This window comes from Sprattus sprattus, assembly GCF_963457725.1.
Source record: "Sprattus sprattus genome assembly, chromosome: 8".
NCBI classification, from domain to species: Eukaryota; Metazoa; Chordata; class Actinopteri; order Clupeiformes; family Clupeidae; genus Sprattus; species Sprattus sprattus.
In genome coordinates this window covers 16,013,228-16,032,325 of record NC_137927.1, presented here as the reverse complement: position 1 = coordinate 16,032,325, position 19,098 = coordinate 16,013,228, and the positions used below count along the sequence as shown (strand labels likewise).

Here is a 19,098-nt window from a genome sequence, read left to right as displayed (position 1 = left end):
GTGGAGGAAGGGGATGGGTAAAAGCATGTAAAATAAATGTGTTTTTTAGTATCTCACAGCATCCACAGACAGTGGGGAAAGAGGGGGCGGGGTGTGGAGGCTTTCTTATTGGATTTTAAAGTTTCAGAAAATCTCCAAGTGGTGATTTTTTTATGCAGCTGTCTTATGTCTCTGAAGCAAATGTGCATGTGCAAAAACACATGCATACATACATGTACATATGAATGAAACACAAACCACATACACTTAAAATATGTTTTCCAACATACACAACTCTCCATACAAACACACACACACCACAACTATATGGGGGGTGTACAATTGTGTATCCATACATAAGAAGGAAAGGCACCAAGACAAGACACTACCTGCCAATTTGCACTGTACCTCCCCATCTGAAGCTAAATGTGTGAGTTCTAAGTCATGTGCACTGTCCAGCGGTGGACATGCTGCGCGTCAGACTGTCTCATGACTGTTGATTGGCAGCGGGATTAGCGGGAGGCTGCCTGAGCCTGTGTAGGAAGCTCAGGGTAATAACACAGATGATTTATGGAGCACATCTCCCCTGCCTGTCGGAATCGCCTCTCCTCCGCCCAGCTGGTTAACCCCACCTACACACACACACACACACACCTCGCCGCTTCTCACTCGGATGGGTTTCTCACAGAGGTAATCCTCACACGGTCCCCCTGGCGCAGGCAGCCTCCAGCTGGAGCTCACTATCCAGGCCCACGCAGAGATGTGGGTTCACTGTCTGCGTGGACACCCACCGTACAGCTGCCCACAGGGGCCTCGCAACAGCCAGGGTAGAGCTGTCCACAGCTTGGAGAGGGATTTGGATTAACATGGAAAATGCAAAAGAATACAAATACATATTCACACACAATCACACCTTGCCCCATTATTACTAAAGAATATTTCGCCATCATTATCACAAATGCTTTACTTTGAGGATGATAATGTGGATGTAATATCTTCTTAAATCAAAGGAGTTTTCTTTTCTTTTACATCCCTTACGTAATTTTGGAGAACCTGGTAATTACTGCAAGCCATTGCTGACTACAAGTAAAACACAAAAGTAAACACAAAGAAGTCTCTATTACTGCTATATTGCTGTTTTCAACCTTATCATGTATAATAATTCATGTCACCCCCACAAATGACAAAACTTAAGATCAAAGCATGCAATTAAAGATACAAAGCCTTTTGCTCATTAGACAAGGACTTTTTATTTTTAAGTTACAACCTCTAACCATAGTGTAATCAATGTGTGTAACCATTGAAATGTAACAAATTAACACATCCTCGTGGTTCCTATTTAAAAACGGCAGCCGCCCTCTCAGTATTTAAAAAATATTTCTTTGCATCGTTAAATAATGATAAAAAAAACATAAGGAAAAAAAAGAAAAATACCACACATACTTCTTCATACTCTCTCCAATGACTTGTCTGGAGCTCAATAGCTCTGGGTTGGTTCCTGCCTACTTTATTTGTCTGCTGTAACAGCTGGCCACAGTTCACAGGGAGAGACACAGAGGACAAGTGCAATCTATTCTAATTAAAGGCAGGAGCCAAGAAGACGAAGTGAAGCAGTAAATATTTGTGTGGCCGAGCTCTAGGGAAGCAACAAATTGGAAGGAGCTTTTTTTGTTTTGATTGTGGTAGAGGATATTGGTGGGGCACATGACATTTCACATTCATGTCATATGACTGTAAGCTGAATATGAAGCATTTGTACTGCAGGACGTTATGGTTGAACATACCATCTAATACATAAAGCCATAATGACAGTACTTGGTCGTTTTTAATGAGGTTACATTGCCTTGGTGAAGTAAGTGAGGGAAATGAAAATCTCAAAAAAAGAAGATTGAATGAAAGCTTCAGTAAAATCAACACCATTCAGCTAAACAAGAATCAAGGAAACACATATGCCTGACGGCCTGACCATAATTAAGAACCATGGGCATTCTAGTACAAGCTGCAGTAGAAGCACTTCTGCAGTCTAGAAGGGCTCCACAAAAAAATATTGACTTGTTTGAGAAACAACAAAAGTCTTCACACTAAAATAAACACTGACAAAATAAATAGCTATTGACATAATAGTTGTGGGTAGTGTTAGACCACTGTTCACTGTGGAAATCATGGAAATGATTCAATCATAAGTTGGACTGGGAAGCAGTAATCAGTCTGACATTGATCAGGCTTTAATGTACAACCCCCTTAATGCTAACATCATCTTCATATGTTTAATGGTACCAGGTGTATTCAAAATGTCTAATTGCATAGAATTCCATCTAAACAACAGATTGCGGAACACTAAAAAAAGCCACATACTCCACTTCCTTTTTTAGATCATTGAAGTAATCCTTTGTTGCCTAGCAGGAGCGTGATTAACTGCTTTCAAATATTACAATGACATCTCATTGCGTTTTACAGAACTATAATGTCTGGTCTAACTAGGCAAATTAGTATTAACAGTATTGTATATTTGGTCTGAACACCACGACATGACAATATGGAGGAGATTGAGCGTTGAACAAAGGACGGGATCAATTCTCCGGATGAGCGTGTCTTCAAGACCTTGAATAGTTAGAGCAAACACAAGAGTACTCCTGACAACTTGACAGTTTTTTTCTGCAGAAAATGTGGATCCCGTAATCCTCTCTAGAAGTGTGAGATATTCTGGCTGAAGCTTAGATGGGTCATGGTTGCATCGGCTTTCGGTGGAGGTCTTTTTCAAAGAATGATTTTACAAACCCAAGCGTGAAAAAGTGAGCTGCAAACCTTGAAAAGCTGTTTCATATAAAGTGAATAAAACATTGTTACATTTCAGACAACAAAGAATGCAGCTATTGCCTTTTTTTTTTTTTTACAACACAGCTTGATGCTGACCTTCATGTTTTGGGTTTCAGAAAAAAAAAAGTTAGGCCTCATTGGTCTAAAGGCCGGACACAGACGTCTGTGACTCAGTCACGGGAGTGTAAGTGAGTGTTCAGTTTTTGTTTACTGATACATCAACCTGTATGACATATGGACTAAGTTAAACTTGGCATAACCTTCATATGCAGTGTTTCTTGTTAAAGAGCTTTAAAAACTTTATACTAGCAATCATCAAAAATCGAATTAATCAACCATCTACTTAACAGCATTTCCCTTGATAAGTAAGTGCACAAAAAGAGGCAGACTTAAGATCTTGAACTTGAACTCCATGAAGTGTTAAGGAAATGAAGACTTTCGATTTACAAGTGACTTTCTAATGACGGTATCTGTGATTTAACTTAAGCCTCACACCTCAGCACCCTTACCATCTCTACTGACTGGAAAATGTGAATATCAGGAACTGAGAATCCACTAGAAACGAGAGCTGGTGAGTGCGGCAGAGAGCAGGAAGGAATGACGGTGGGAATGAAATACAAATGGGGAGAAATACAAACAGAGAGGCGGAGAGCTCCCAGCCCGTGGTGGCAGTGGACTGCTCCGCTGCGTCTGCGCCATGTGTTTATCAGTCCCATTAATATGTATGGGTTTTAGAGGGGGCTGAGGCCTGCTGGAATAAGAAGAAGACCAGACGCTGGAAGACTTGAGGAGAGCTGCGGGGAAGGACCCAAACTTGCCGCCTCTCTCCCCACAACGTAACCCCCAGCCCTCTCCCTCAAACCTGTTCAGACAGCCACTGCAGCAGTTGCACAAAACATGAATCCAGGAAAAGGGATGGGGGAGCGCATGTGCTCACTGCAGGAAAGCACAAAAAGTAGGGCCTGTCCTCCAAGCCAAGTTCCAAAAGAAGAGAGTGTGTGGGGGTGCTGAGGGTGGCTGTGAGTCTTACCAACAGCATGTCCTAGTATCTCTCTTTATCACAAACCTTAAGAAAATGTCAAAAAGTGGGGTTCAGCAGTTGCCCCTGGGTAGTGAGTTGATGACCTGAAGTGCAGTGCAGACAGGGGACTCAGTCCAGCGAGGTTCATTCTCATGAAACTCCCCTCACTGCCCCCACCTCTGAATCTTCATGTTGGTAACAGGCCTTCTCACCGGCCTCTCTCCCATACCGCTATATGCTCAGGAGCTATAAACAGATGAATTTAAAAACACACACACACACACAAACACACACACACACACACACACACCCACAGGAAAAATGAGGACATCTCAGAATATATGTATGTACTGTATGTACACGTCCAGGCCTGCATAAAATGCCAAGACCTGCATACAATTTAAATGATGTATGCAACATCACCTGAAACAACTAAAATGTTTGCACACACACACACACACACAAACACATATACACTCATTACAAATACACTGAAGAATACTATGCTATATATAAATAAATAAGAGGGGGGAAAAAAGCTTAGCTGGAAGAAATAAACAGTGTGGCTTGTAACACAAATCCCCTTTAATCCAGCAGCCTCCATTCGGACTTGATTCGGTAGCGGTTGCATTAATATTCTTTGGGAGAAGGTAAAAGGCCTCACCCACAGAATAACTGATTTCCTCCTGTTCTTTTTTTCCCCTCAAAACATAACTTGTTCCAGGTATTCTCAGACATATCTGGGCATAGCGGCTGTGGCCGGTTATCTCTGCAGTCCGTGTTGCAAAAACATCCACTTTTCTCTGTGTGTGAGAGAGAGAACCACACAGCACTCAGCAGGCCTACGCCTGGACCGGCAGCAATCAGAGAGTTTCCCAGTCCGATCCTCCGTCTACCAGCTTCATCATTGAAGCATCCTTGAGCAGACACTGAGCCCCGCAATGTTGTTCCCAGCGAATAGGCTTGGTGTTCTGTACAGCTGCCTCCTCCCCCTGGTAGGTGAACATTAGCTGTAAAGTGCTTTGAGTGCTTGGCAGAGGAGATAGGCGCTATATAAAACGTGGCCCATCACGCCTCCGGATCTCCAGCCTGCCTGCCAGTCAGCTCTCTGGTGGGTAGCATCGGTTTCCACCTCCAGTCCCTCAGTCCCTCAGTGCAATCTCTCTGCTCCCTGCATCCACCCTCGTCCCTCCATCCCTCCCTTCCGACCGCCCAGCCCCACCCATTGCCAATTAACTTCCTACGTGAGAGCAGCCACTCAGCCACTTAGCACTGGAGCAGGGGGAGTGGCAGGAGAGAGAGAGAGAGAGAGAGAGAGAGAGAGAGAGAGGAAAAGCAATTAATCAATTAGTTTATTTCGTCAGTGTTAACCCTCCTCATAGACAGGCACTACTGAAATGAATGTGCATACTTTAGTGTCACCATGGCGATGAGAGGTGTGCCTGAAGGTGCCTCTGAGTGATCAATAGCAATCACAAACGCAAAACACAAAGCTAAACAAAATAAAACAAGAGTGCTTTTTCTCGCGCGGGCGGAACGTGGACGGACTTAACAACCTGGGGGCTTCTTGAGAAAACGGTGAGAGGTGCCAGCGTTCGGAGTGACACGCATCGATCCTTTTAAAGCATTTTATGGCGAGCGCCATTGATTAGCGCGGAGCATCATTAGTGTTCGACTGACGAGGGAGAGGAGCAACCTTTCATGTGCAGAACTCGTCTAAGGGAGAAGGTCGTAAAAGCTGAGCTTGTCCAGATCAAGGGCTTTAAAGGCCATTTTGTTTACATCTGCTGTCTGTATTTGTTTTTTTTCACATGCATTCACTTTAATGGCAGTGTGCCGCACCACGCTGCCCGGTAAAAGGCCTTGCCAGTGTTTGATGAACTGTCAGCAACCTCCATCTGTGCCGGTGAATGCTTGCGTTTGTGTCTGTCACTGTTTACGCCGCTATTGTTGTTGTCACTGCTTTTTTCATATTGCGAATCTATTTGCTGATAGAGTAGAATAAAAAACATTGCCCACAGGTGATTATAAATATTGCACTGTGACAGGTTTAGTGATGATAAGCAATCAGATAGTTGGCAGCGCTTCTATTTTGTGACTGGAATTATTTTTGATGATAAGCAGGGAGGGGAGACAGTTGTGCCAACCGTAGCAGCTCTGATAAGCAGCAGAAAAATAAATGGCAAATAACCGAGTCTTTCATTTCTGTCTTTATATGTATTGGCCTGTGGTGGCAGCGCAGCATGTCAAATCTGCTGTAAAAATTAAATATTAATTAGTCTTGTATTGTTTTTCATTTGCATTCTTGTGTGAGGTTTTCTCTCTCTCCCTCTCTCTCTCCCTCTCTCTCTTCCTCTCTCTCTCTCACTCTCTCTCTATCTCTCTCACTCTATTTCTCTCTCTCTCTCTTCTCTCTCTCTCTCTCTCTCTCTCTCTTTCTCTCTCTCTCAGATATTTATAGGGCTGTTAACAGAAAACACAGTGGTACCCCAGTCTCTCTCTGTCAAATTGAGAGGGACAGACACAGGGTCCGCCACAGGCAGCAGGGCCATAACAGGACAAGATGCCAATTCCACTTAGAGGATTAGGGATCAAATGAGCCTCTACCTGGTTAACACCACCTCTCTTCTCAAAAGATTGAGACTGAGGACCGGACACTTAGGATTGCTCCAAAAGACATAGCTGACAAAATTCAACTTCACTCCGCCTTTCGTTGTCACAGTTCCCCCAAACCCCACTCTGTTCCTCTCCTGTCATGTCTTTCTCTCCATCACAGTGGTGGCGGTCTACATGATATACATAGAAGGCTTGGAGGCTCACCAAACTGGCAGATGTATCTGTTTCGTGTTTTGCAGCGCTGATCGTTCCAGTTGAAGGCACTGGCAGCCTGCATCTCCACACAGTTTCCAAAGCTGTGGACACAGAGGAGAGAGGGACACCCAGTGGTCAAAACAGGACACTACAAACAAAAAGCAAAACTTCTCTGGAGAGCAGAGAACTACAAAGGCCAGATGAAAATCGTGATTTATCAATGTATTCCTTTGATCCCTGCTTTTGAACTAGAAACTGGAAAGTCAACTGGCAAAAGAAACTTTTTTTCAATGTACAGCATGAAAATGTTTCTTCAATGGCCTCAGGTCTGAACGTCTCAAGTGCTTTCTATCTTTCTCCACCCATAACCCTATTATTACACACACACACACACACACACACACACACACACACACACACACACACACACACACACACACACACACATACCCTAGGTTATCAGGCTGTCCAAAAGCAAAGCTGGTGAAAGCAGGACTCTCTCCAGTGTCCCAGCGAAAGGCGTCCTTCAGGGTCTTGTAAGTAAGTCCTGAGACAGAAGACAATGCTTTCCTACAAACCTTGTTCTGATTTGTGTATAAATATTTATATCATTATCATCTTTAATAAATAAAGGGATGGCAGAAGTGATTTCATATGGGACCAAACAATAGAAGGTATCACCAAAAACAATCGTTCATTGAAAGATAATTTAATAAATAATAAATAGACCCACAAGAAATATGCAAACATGCAATTATTCAAATGGGACACATTTGAAAGAATTGATGCTTGAAGTGAACTGGGTTACACACTTAAAGAATAAGGACAAGGATGTTTTAAGTTGTCTACTCACACAGTCCAGCTGGAGGACGAAGGGGAAGTGTGTGTACTCACCTACCCAGAAGTTCCTCGTCTCAAAGTCAGGATCTGTCACCTCATTGGTGGTCTCCAGCTGGCTGAGGTAAAAGGCCAGGATGTCTTGAACCTTTTGATTGTGGATCTGAGCCAGAATACCCCCTCTCTCCTGGGGTCAGAACAACAAATCCACAAATAACAATTGCCCATACATTTTGAAGATCCATTTAGTCAAATTCAGTCAGTCAATACATGTGAAATTGTTTTTAATAATGCCAATCGGATATAGTATAGTATCATATGTCTTAAACAAAGGATACATGAAAAATGCTCAAATGAATTCAAGCATGTACCACTTTATTTACTACTTTGTCATTTACCAGTTTAGGTAGTCCACTAGAAGCCTGTCAACTGATGTGAGAGACACATTACCTGACAGTGCAGCTTGGCTGGGTAGAATGCCTCAGCCTCTGAAGACACCATGAAGCATTCTCCATCAATCTGCACATCACAGCTGTGGTAGGGGAATTGCAGCTTCTCTAAACACAAATATCAGATAAAGTATATAAAAATAGTAATGCGCAATAGTAATACACCACAATATATACATAATGCACAAAAACCATTTATAAAAATAGTAATACACAATATGCAGACTTATCTATAATGCACAAGTAATCATACGGATCATACAGTACACATTTTGATACATTCAATATTTTTGAAGATAATAAATAAGTGTCTGTCTTGTCTGATTAATGTGCTGTTAAAGTTCCCACAAACACATTATGGCTTGAAAATAGAAGGCACAGCTGGGTTTTCTGACTCAAAGCACATGGAACTGCTGTGACAAGGCCCAGCCCATTTTAATTATAGACAGTGCCCTCCGGTAAAGAAAGAATTTTGACATCAAACATCGCAGCCTCCCTCCAAAAAGAATACAGCAATGAAAAAGTGAGGGGAAAGTGAGTGGGAAGATAGAGTCGTCACGCCGACTGGGATAGCGGTACCACTCACCGGCACACTGGGCTCCACCGTAGCCGACATTGCACTGGCACGAGCACTCCTCCTCTCTGTACCGCCCATGGACACACTGGACACTACAGCGCACTGGCCAACAACAATCAATTATTCATCGAACACAAGCAGGTCACCACACCAACACGGCACTCTGGCTGCACAACACACTGTACGACTATAAAGTCATGACACGGCATTATGTGCTAATACGGTGAAGATGGAGAGAGGTAAACTGTCAGCTTAGTGTCGAGGGAAGTGTGATTAGGCTATGGGATAGTGGGAGCTGACAGACTTGCAGGGTGGTGTTTTGGGTGTGGGGTAGGGGATGGGTGGGGGTGTTAGGCTGGTACCCTGGCAGAAGCGGCCAGTGAAGCCGGGGGAGCAGCGACACTGGCACGAGGAGATGTTCAGACGACCATGCTGCCCACAGCTCATTCGACATGGGTTGCGTGGAGTCTCTGCAGGGACACACAAACACACATACACACACGCATACATTTGCATATATGTAATTTAATGTATATCCATAAACACACACACACACACACTCAGAAGCAAACACAGGGTCAGTCTCAGTCACAAGAGGACAAGAGACAGCCCCTTTCATAGCACACATGGCTTTTTCAAAAAATACCCTGACACTATTTATCATTCGCAATCATGTGGAATAAAGAAGGCATGTGTTCATCTCTCAGTGTGCAAATTAAACATAGCCTTACTCAATTAACTATAAATACGTTGGAGTAAACTCACTGTTTCAAAGAGGGGGTGACTAAAAAGCACATGACACCTTATGCCAAAGTGGATAATGGTTAAGAAGAAGGCACAAGGGGGGCACTGTGGCGCAACCAGCAGCCCCGACCAGAATCGGGCTTGATGCCCATGGAGGACACAGGTTTGATTCTGGCCTGATGTCATTTCTCCTGTCCACTCCTCACCTCTTCTCCCTCTCATTTCCTGTCCCACTCTTCACTTCAACTATCGATTAAAGGCCCAAAAGCCCAAAAATAAATCTTTAACATTTAAAAAAAAAAATTTAAAAAAGGAGGCACAGACAGTTCATGATGACTAATTCATTTAAACTTTGGACCTGAGGGTGTGATGATGTCTCTGCAGTTTTGAGTGACATGCTCATCAAAACACAGTCCATGGATTGAGCTTGACAAGAGCGTAGGTAATGTAACCCACCTGAAGGTTTGGAAATGGGCAACTAAACTAACCACTTTGAATACATGTAAACCATTGTGTACTGAAAACAGGGTAAGATATGGATAACAAATATTGATTAAAATCAGATTTGAGCTGATCATCTGGGAATCTTACCACAAAGTCCCCCAACATGGTTCCAGAGCCTGAAGCAGCCAGACATTGAGGAGGTGCAGAGGGAGCAATCGACTCCAGCCTTGTAGGGCCCCACAGGCCGGCCATTCACCTCCCAGTTCCCCCTGCACACAGACATGGATCCTGCACATGAAACCAGTTAGCAGAGAATGGAGAAAGTCTTGTCTTCAAAACATGTATTATTTGCTTCATGACATATTTGAGCAGGCGATTGAAAATGTAATTAAGATGGTTTCAGGTGGAACTAATGTAAGCACATTTAAAGAAATTGACGCTTCAAAGGTTCTTCAGAAAGCTACACAAAGAACTCTTCATCAGAGGGTGCCAGGTCAACTCTTTGTCAACATACTGAATAACCACTTTTTCTTCTGAAAGTATACAATCCCATCCTTTAAATACATTTAAAGTAATGAATGCATAAGTTGTCAGCATTTGATTATGGCATTTGTATACTACATCGGACCAACCACCACACTAGGAGCAGTGAGAAACAGAAGTCTTTTCTGTCCTATGAAACCCAACCTGTGAGCTGTGGACTGGTTTGCTCACCCGGGGGAGTAGGCACACACAAACAGGTCCCAGAGCAAGCCTCCTCTCCTGCACACATGCTGAGCACAGCCAACGTGTCTGGATGTGGCCCACACCAGCTGCAACACAGTGATAGTCAGAGGAATGGTCATCACTTCAACACAATACTCAACCCTGAGATTTGTATTCATGTTATATCAGATGACCGATTAAGGCCATTAAGGTCCCGAGCTCCTGATTGCTTTTACCACAAAGGCCCTAAGAGAGAAATGACTACCAATCCAGGGCCTGCATATGACCATATTTGGTGATGGCAGGGCATGCACTTAGTGTTACATGTGCACTGTATCCAAACCTGCACTGTTTTTGTACCTCAGATTCAGGAAAAAAAAACATCAGAGCACAGACTTCAGTTCATCATGCAGTAAACAGGAAGTGACACGGCTGAGCTGCCCAACTCAATGCGATGAGGAGAGCACAGTGAAGCTGAGACAGTCTGTCCTGCGGCTCAGACACACAAGATCTCATCTAAAGCTTTGTGTACCTGTGTGTAGTGTTGACAGGTGCTGTTCTCCCTACACTGACCGCCCAGGTAGACGTAGTCCCGGCCTTCGAGAAACCAAGAGTCGATGACCTCGGTGAAGGAGGCTTCTCTGTGGGCTGACTGATGGGTGTTCCAGCCCACGTGCCCCAAGCTCTGCTCCTGTTCTGCAGTGTCCAGGGAGCAGGAGGTTGCCCTTTCCTGGGCCAGGAGAGCCAGCGGCTCACTCCACTCCTGGGAAGGAAAGTGTGGGGTGGAGGTCAGGGTGAGAAAGGTTACTACTGGGTGGACACTCTGTATACACATGTACACACAGTCACATAACATACACGTGAAAAACAAAAACATGGCACAATGGGAAATACCCCTGGGACGCGGGGACCCAACGGGCCGGTTTTCTCTATTGTAACCTAAAGTGGTCTTTTTATCCAGGGATGCTGTTGTGTTCAAGAGGGCCCACACAAAAACCTCCTCACTTCTTGAGTCAGCTGCTTGAAATCTAGAATCCATCTAAAGTTCCACTTCCAAAGAAATTCTTGTCTTCAGAAAAATGTGACGTTTGAACTTATCTGCTTTTACTCTCAACGGAGAAGTATTATTTTAGGATATATTCTAACTTTGAATCTTCGAGTTTTAAGACCTACAGCTTAGGAGGGGAAATGCTTAAACTCAATTTGACCCAAAATATTCCCTTAACCCTCTTTCAAATAACTGCATGTGTTTCATGCTAATTAAAACTGATAATGGTGTGCTGCGAAGGACTAGTCTTGCATTTAAACTAAAAGAAGGGTTCTATAATTAGCATGGGTATAAGGGGCCCGTGGAGTGTGTCCACAGAAAGGCTAAGAATGTGTAAGAACATGTATAGATGAATAGAACATAATATATGTTGTTGAGTCGTGTAGATCTAGTAAGGGATATACTCACACACAAAGAAAATTGGGAAATATACACATGCACGTGTATGTGCACATGCACACAAATGCATACACTCATACACACCCTCTCTAACACACACATTCAGAGAGAGAGAGAGAGATCTCTAACAGGCTCTTGTTCTGATGCAGCGTGTTTAGCTGATGAGAGAAGAGTGCTGCATTGAGCGACATAAAAGGCACCAGACAGGCATCTATGCCAAGTCATGACTTCACCTTCTGCTGCCCTTCACTCACACACTGGACAAATTATCATCCTTATTTTGGACCTGGCACACTGTCTGCATAAGAAGGGTGCCAACCCTCCTGGGAGGCTGCAAGCTGATAGCTCAGTGGTTCCCAAAGTGTGTGTGTGTGTGTGGGGGGGGTTTCAAGCAAGGGGGGCACGGACGGGTTGAGGGCTAAAAAATGGAACAAGAACCGTAAACAACCAACTACTGGTCAAATAAAGTATGGCAGTGCTCTTACAGCCTGGAACTAAGCAGTTTGGTGATGAGTCTATAGCCCATTTGTACTTATAATGTGGTCAGGGCCTGTTGCATCAGAAGGGATAGCTAGTCTAATTATGAACACAACAGACACAGACTTAAAATGAAATGAACATGGAACAATACATAGCCAATGATAAAACCCATTGTAAACAGGTGCTCTGATCAAATCAAATAAGATTTAAAAAATGTTCAAAGGATTACATAAATTTAACTTATTGATGAAATTAAATAAAGAATGTTTAACATGTACAAATGTAGACACAATGTTAAAGAAAAGCAACAGCTGATGGACATCTGTTTTTTTTATTAAGTTTACATTCATATTTACTCATTTGGTTGATGCTATTATCCAAAGTGAGACTTAGGTGACCTAAGCACTAAGGAAGAAGTCTATTCAATATGACAACACATCAATCAGTTGAAGTACTTTGAGGTATTTTAACTGATTGATGAAATGAAATTGAATTTGTTAGCTGTGAAAATATAGAAACAATGTTAAGATAACCTATGCAACAGTCAACGTACATTTGTTTTCTAATTAAAAACAGGCAACAGTCAGACCTTGCACTGTGGTAATGGAAGGAGAGGTGAGGGGTGCCGTTCCTCCCTCCAGTGCCCCCCCAACCCTGGGGTAGAGGAAGAGGGCAATCTGCCGGGGACAAAGCTCCCGTATGACAGCTTCCTCCTTCATAATGTCTATGAGTGATGGCCGTGTTTGGGGGATCAGATTAGTCTGTCTTGTTAGCATCCCCTCCTAATGAGAAGTGTGACACTGAAAGTTGGACCACTGCAGGAGAGCAGTAACACATGGCAGTGTGTGTGGTGTACAGGACAGGTGTGTGTGTGTGTGTGTGTGTGTGTGTGTGTGTGTGTGTGTGTATGTGTGTGTGCATGTGTGTGTGTGTGAGCGGGTTTTAAAATACCCCAGCAGTCTTGCCTTCAAAAATATCTTGCTTTTGATCTGATGCCCACCACATGACTGTGTGTTAGTGCTTAATTGACCACTCTTTCATCACACAGTCAAATGCTTGCCCATGACTTCCTGCCCTCCCCTCCTGCTCTGTGCTCCTCCAGTGAAGTGTCACAGATTCAAATCTGTGGGGAGCAAGGCGGAGCCACTGAGGCAAAACTGGGAAGATGTTGAAGGTTAGAGATAAAATGACATGAAATGAGATCAGATGGAGGGAGCACTGCTGGGGAGGGGGGAGTGGGTGCATGGGACAGATGGGGCCACACGGCCACACCCTGATGGTGGTGTGATGGAGTAGATCTAGCAGAGTAACAGAGAAAGCAGCCATGTGAGGATGTGAACACCTCACAAAAAAAGAAAAGCATGTATCTGATTTCAATTCAATTTTTTTTTTAATTCAATTCAATTCAAGAATTGCTGTCCAACTCCGCCAGTATTTCACACCAAACACAAGTCTACCACACTACCAACATACTGTGATAGGAATTACAACAACACCAGTTTCCTGCTAGTTTCACAGAAGTGTGAATTGAGTTTGTCTGCTAGTTTGTCCAAAAGTCTTCTGTGATGATGAAAGAGTGAGCGAGAGCCCCTCAGAGCACCCCTAAGCATGCCAGTGTCTGTCCCAAACGCTAATGTGTTTGACCCCATCCCATCTCCTGACTGCTGAGTGGCAGCTAAGTGTCTGGCCCCAGTCAACGTGAGACGTTTCGGGGTGGCCTGTCGCCATGGAAACACCTGTCACCACTCCAATGAAGAGTGTGAAATCATGGAGCGGGTGGGGAGGGGAATGTAGTTTCCCGCAGATGTGGTTTCACCACGGGGGCCCCCCTAAGAACAGGTCCCATTTCAGCAGCCTGGGAGACAAGTCTGAGGAGGGAGAGTAGAGGGCAGCGGGAAGGGTCTGTGTGTGTGTGTGTGTGTGTGAGAGAGGGTGTGTGTGTAGTGGGGGACGGGTATGGGGCCGTGTAAAATGGTCCAAGACGAAAAAGACATGTTAGTGTGAATCAATGGTCGAGTGAGCCATCCGTCTCTGACCCACTCCACCCCCCCATCCCCCCAGCCCCCCACCCTACCATCGCCCAGTTGAAGAGCCTGAGCTCTGTGCACTCTCTCACTGGAGAGCTGAGGCCTGCTGCCAACTAGCCATCACCTAGAGGACTCCTCTCAATGAGGCGCTGGGGCCTGTCAGAGCGCATTCAGCTCCCCTTCTCCGTGCCCGGCTTTCACTCACTCGTGTGTTGCGGCCACGCTGACCCCCTCCAGTGCACAAAATGAATTAAAACAGCCAAAACACATCAGTGTCAATTTCCCCTTGAGTGACTTCTGATGGATCCACATGAGGGATAACAAGAGAATACGGGTGAAGAATGCGCTGAAGGCGGGGAGACGGAGGAGGGCGGTGAAGGGTGCTGTCCTCCTCTTTTCTTGTTCTCCACTGAGATGCTCTTCTGGTTGCATGGAATTGCACGGTCTCCCCCTCCCAAGAGAACCGCTACAGGCTCTGTGTTTCCACCTCAGCGTCTCCTGTCTCGGCGCTGAAGGCAGACAACGAGCGAACGGATTGTAATGACTGATCAAATACAAATCTCACTGTCAGATGCCCCAAAACAAACAAGGGAAACAAAAAAGGGGATGCGAGCAGATAATGATATACATGTTTAAACACACACATACACACATTTGTCCGACAAGGAGCGGCTGGGGACAAAGAACACTCTGTGGTGACATCAACTACAGATTAGAGCAGGATGGGCGCAATTTTGTGACTCTTGTGTTTTCTGTCTTGTGATGTTGTTCAAACTCACTTAGAGAGAGGCTGTAGTCATTCTGAGAGGGAGGCGAAGGGAAGTCATGTCACACCCCTAATGAAACATACACAGCAATCCAATTTCAGGTGTCAATGTTCACCAGAGCTCAAAATAAAGGGGCTTGGAGAAAACGGGGCTAAACTGATTCTGATGTATTGAACGAGACAAGGCACACAACAAAAACTGAAAGTTTGAGAGAATGGGTGAAAATTCATTTTTTTTTTTTTGACAACTAATTTATTTTGATGTCACGATAGCAAAATATAACAAGAGCAGAGGAAGATGCTGAAAATCTCTCACCCTTCAGAGCACACGACATACAGACATACACACACACGCACACACGCACACACCACACAGTGAATACACACATGAACACAGTCATTTTCCATCTTCCATTTTCACACTAAATACATCTGAGGACTTTTGTGCTTTTATTCAGCGTTTGAAGTTTGAATGAGAGGCACTAATTCAAAGGCCTCCCCCCTCCCCTCCATCCCTGCACCATTCTTCCAGCTACCGCTGTACTCCTCTCCAGGAACCCCAGAAGGGGTCAACGCAAGAGAAAGAGGCGAGGAAAGAGCATCATTTGTGAAACTTCATAAAAATTAGAGTATCTTATCTCCCACAGAGAGCAACGCTTTGAGCTCCCCGGAGAGTCTGTAATCTTTTTATAGCCACGGACAATCAGACGGCGCTTATGGATTCGTGTGCAAATATTCCTGAATGATAATCATAAGAGAGGGGGCCGTGCCTGGAGCCTTTTAAAATGTTATCTGTAAAAAAGCACTTTAATATCCCACTTCAACTCTCCAGGAGAGCCACTGTGGGGCTCTGCAGAAATTACCTGAAATGCAGCAGCCTTGAATACAAAGTGATGATGATCCTCCTTCCCTCCCTCTCTGCCTCTCTCCATTATCAGTCATGAGCAGATCCCCTCCAGTAATAAGTGTTAGTCCAAAATCAGTTTGGTACACAGTTGCATTATGCGTTCCATTAAAGACTTGCGAAATGTAATTAGGCCTTCAGACCTAAAATGCTTCAGGTGTCTGGAGAATAAAGAAACAATCTGAAGGAATGGCTTGTATCAGCAACACTTTTGAAGATGTTTCACTACCTCACTTAGCACCCATTATTATCGTGACAAAAAAAAAGCTTTGGAGAGATTTGTCTAGTGTCTATGAATGGCGACATAGCATTAGGTTTGCTAAGCAGTTCCTGCTACAGACCCTAGCACAGAGTTGACCACTGACATTGAGTGGCCAATAATGACTCAATCATCTCTGCCATTTGTTTGTACAGGGTTTGTACTGGAAGCCTCTTTAGTCTAGGCCCCCCAAAGTCCAAGTGACTCCAAGTCCCTGTGTATGAACCATCTGTGGATTATCACCCTGGCCTGCCCTCCTCTCACAGCTGTGCCCTAAGTGCCTCTGAATCACATGGAAGGGATAGCACTGCTGGGCATATGGTTATTTCAATACAGGATCCTACATTTGAAAATAAAACCTTTGTCGTACTTGGACAAGACATATTTCGAGTTAATGGGAAAAAAAACCTCACCAGTGCCAACTGAATGACCTCCGCCTGTGAGAGTCTGTCACGCGTTGTGAGCTCAACTGTTTGCGGCTTCAGAGTTTGAGTATCGGTACCTACACAGATGATTCCATTAGCGAATCCCTACTCTTCCCAGGGTCTCTGGAGGAAAACTGCCCTTCTCTTTTCGGTGGCGGAGGAGGTGAGGGGTGAGGGGGTGTCTGCTGCGGCATGGTGCATTAACCTCAAGGCTCCCTGATGGCAATCTGGCACCTTCCCAACGATGCAGATGGAAAGAGAATAAGAGAGAGAGAGATAGAGAGAGAGAAAGGGAGAAAGGGAGCGAGAGAGAGCCTGGGAAAGAGCACCAAGAAGTATTTCTGTCCCGGCTCTATTTCAGGTGACATTGCTGCGTTTGCCGGCAGACGCGACCCTGGAACTCACTGAACTGTTACAGCAGCCAGGGAGGCAGAATAGTGACTGGTGACAGTAGACGCTGAGCTTACGTGTTATGTCTGGCACAGTAAATCTCCCTGTTGCCTCTTTGTTCCTTTGACGCGCTGAGAGCAGAGCAAACGCGTGAGATGTTATTACAGCAGCTCTTCTAGTTAGCAGGGTTTCCTGTTTTCAGGATGCTTCTGAATAATAATTCAGTGTGTGTGCGTGTGTGTGTATGTGTGTGTGTGAGAGAGAGAGTGTGTGTTTGTAAAAAAAAAAACGGAACAAATTAGATGCGTGTGACAGCTGTTGATTTCCTGGAGAATATGGATCATTTCTGTCTGTATGCAAATTATCCACCTCTCCTTCTCTTCATCTGTATTGCTGGAATGCCACAACATTCTCATTCCCATTTATGTCTGGGCAATACAAAATTTGATGCAGAATTTTTTTTCCCAGCAACATGGGCAGTGATTGGTTGGGGTGGGGAGAGTATGGCAGGATGAGGGGGTCAGAGGTGACATGGTGGGGTGACAAAACACAATTCAAGGTTCAGCTTCAGAGGCAAGGCCAGTTATCCACAAAAAGGAAAGACGGAAATGAATGCAAAACACAACCACAGACTGCCAAAATTCATCATTATTTTAAAACGTTGTATCAAAAAGTTTCCCCAACTCTTCCTCCCTCAGCTTGCTGCTGGTGCTGCTTGTCTTATTCAATGAGCAAAGCCCCAAGCTCCGGAAACCACTTCTAAACCATAGAAAATCTACACACTTCCCTGCTTGTTGGACCTCTTTGAATTCTTTCTGAATGGAAAGAAGGGGATTATCGTTCAATTGTTAAATCTAGAAGCCTACAAGAGCATTTTGCAGGTTTAACAAATGCAGTAGTTGTCAAGCAATTGAAAAGACCGTCAGACACAATTTAAATTCTGTGTTCGAGAAGCAAAGCTACCAACCATTTTCTGCATGTTCGCGGCCATAGGGCTGACCCGACTACGCAGTCTATTGTGCTGTGTAACAATCTGAAAATGCTCCTTCACCCCAAGCCCTAGAATAAAAAGAAAGCGCGCAATTACTTTACCACTAGGACAAGTCTCCATGGAAACGACAAGCATGTAAAGTTGAAACACAGACAAGTTTAGTTTATGCAATGCATAGCCTGTGACGGTATTCAAACATAATGTGTTTATTCATTAACTGTGTTTTTAAGAGCTCCACACTTTCAAGATTAACCTGCAGGTTTGTCTGAATGTTGTCCTGATTTGTTTCACTATTTAGACACGCACAGGACAAACCAAATTGTATTTATTATTTCTGTTAACATCAGTGTTAAACTTTGCAAAAGTTTTTAGGCGACTAAAAGTAAAATAACTTCAGGCACAGTCTAGCCTCCTACATGCAGCATGATGGTTAACTTTTTCATCATCAACCTATAAAAGGTTTTAGAAGTCTAGCTTTTGGTTGATCTCGTTTCAAAAGCGTTTAAATTAAATTATTAACAGCTATTCGACCATTCACCATCCATCGAGCTATTCGACCGATCACCTCGAATTGCATAAAAAATGGCTTACCCGTGGCAGGTGGATTCATGTCGTCTGGTCTGTCGTTGGATATCCTCGATGCCGAAGTGTATGAGGGTGAGATAAGTGCATCAAATAGTAGAAGCAAACACGAAAGTCCATTCACTGACAACATTGTCGGTAGGGCAGACAGTGTGAGCACTAAGCTGTAACTCTTGACAGTCGTCCCCAATCACTCACTCTTCCTCCCCCAACACAAGTCTGCTCCAACCGTTTTTTTTTTTTTTTTGTCCACAGCGCGCACACGTCTAGATGGACCAGCCACCTCTGTCGATGACAGCGTCGGAAAAGCATCCTTAAAGCGCCAACATATAGCTACCTTGACATATATTAGGCTATATGCCAGAAAATGATGTGTCTGCTTGATGTAGAGTAGACATTCTATTAACTCAACCTGTTACTATTTCAACCTTTAAAAGAGTTAA

The 19,098-nt window shown here is 44.2% G+C and overlaps 1 protein-coding gene across 1 annotated transcript; it reads right to left on the bottom strand.

Moving 5' to 3' along the window:
- Positions 1 to 3,928: 3,928 nt before the first annotated feature.
- On the bottom strand, positions 3,929 to 18,788 carry LOC308368997 (C-type lectin domain family 18 member C-like; the record flags this gene model as incomplete). The annotated part of the gene is made up of 12 exons (XM_080843308.1): positions 3,929 to 4,063; positions 6,638 to 6,729; positions 7,079 to 7,175; positions 7,523 to 7,652; positions 7,916 to 8,022; positions 8,501 to 8,593; positions 8,854 to 8,961; positions 9,827 to 9,948; positions 10,394 to 10,491; positions 10,917 to 11,147; positions 18,050 to 18,141; positions 18,665 to 18,788. The coding sequence occupies 12 exons, from the start codon at positions 18,786 to 18,788 to the stop codon at positions 4,026 to 4,028; spliced, it is 1,332 nt and encodes a 443-aa protein (XP_080699434.1). The 3' UTR covers positions 3,929 to 4,025.
- Positions 18,789 to 19,098: the final 310 nt, after the last annotated feature.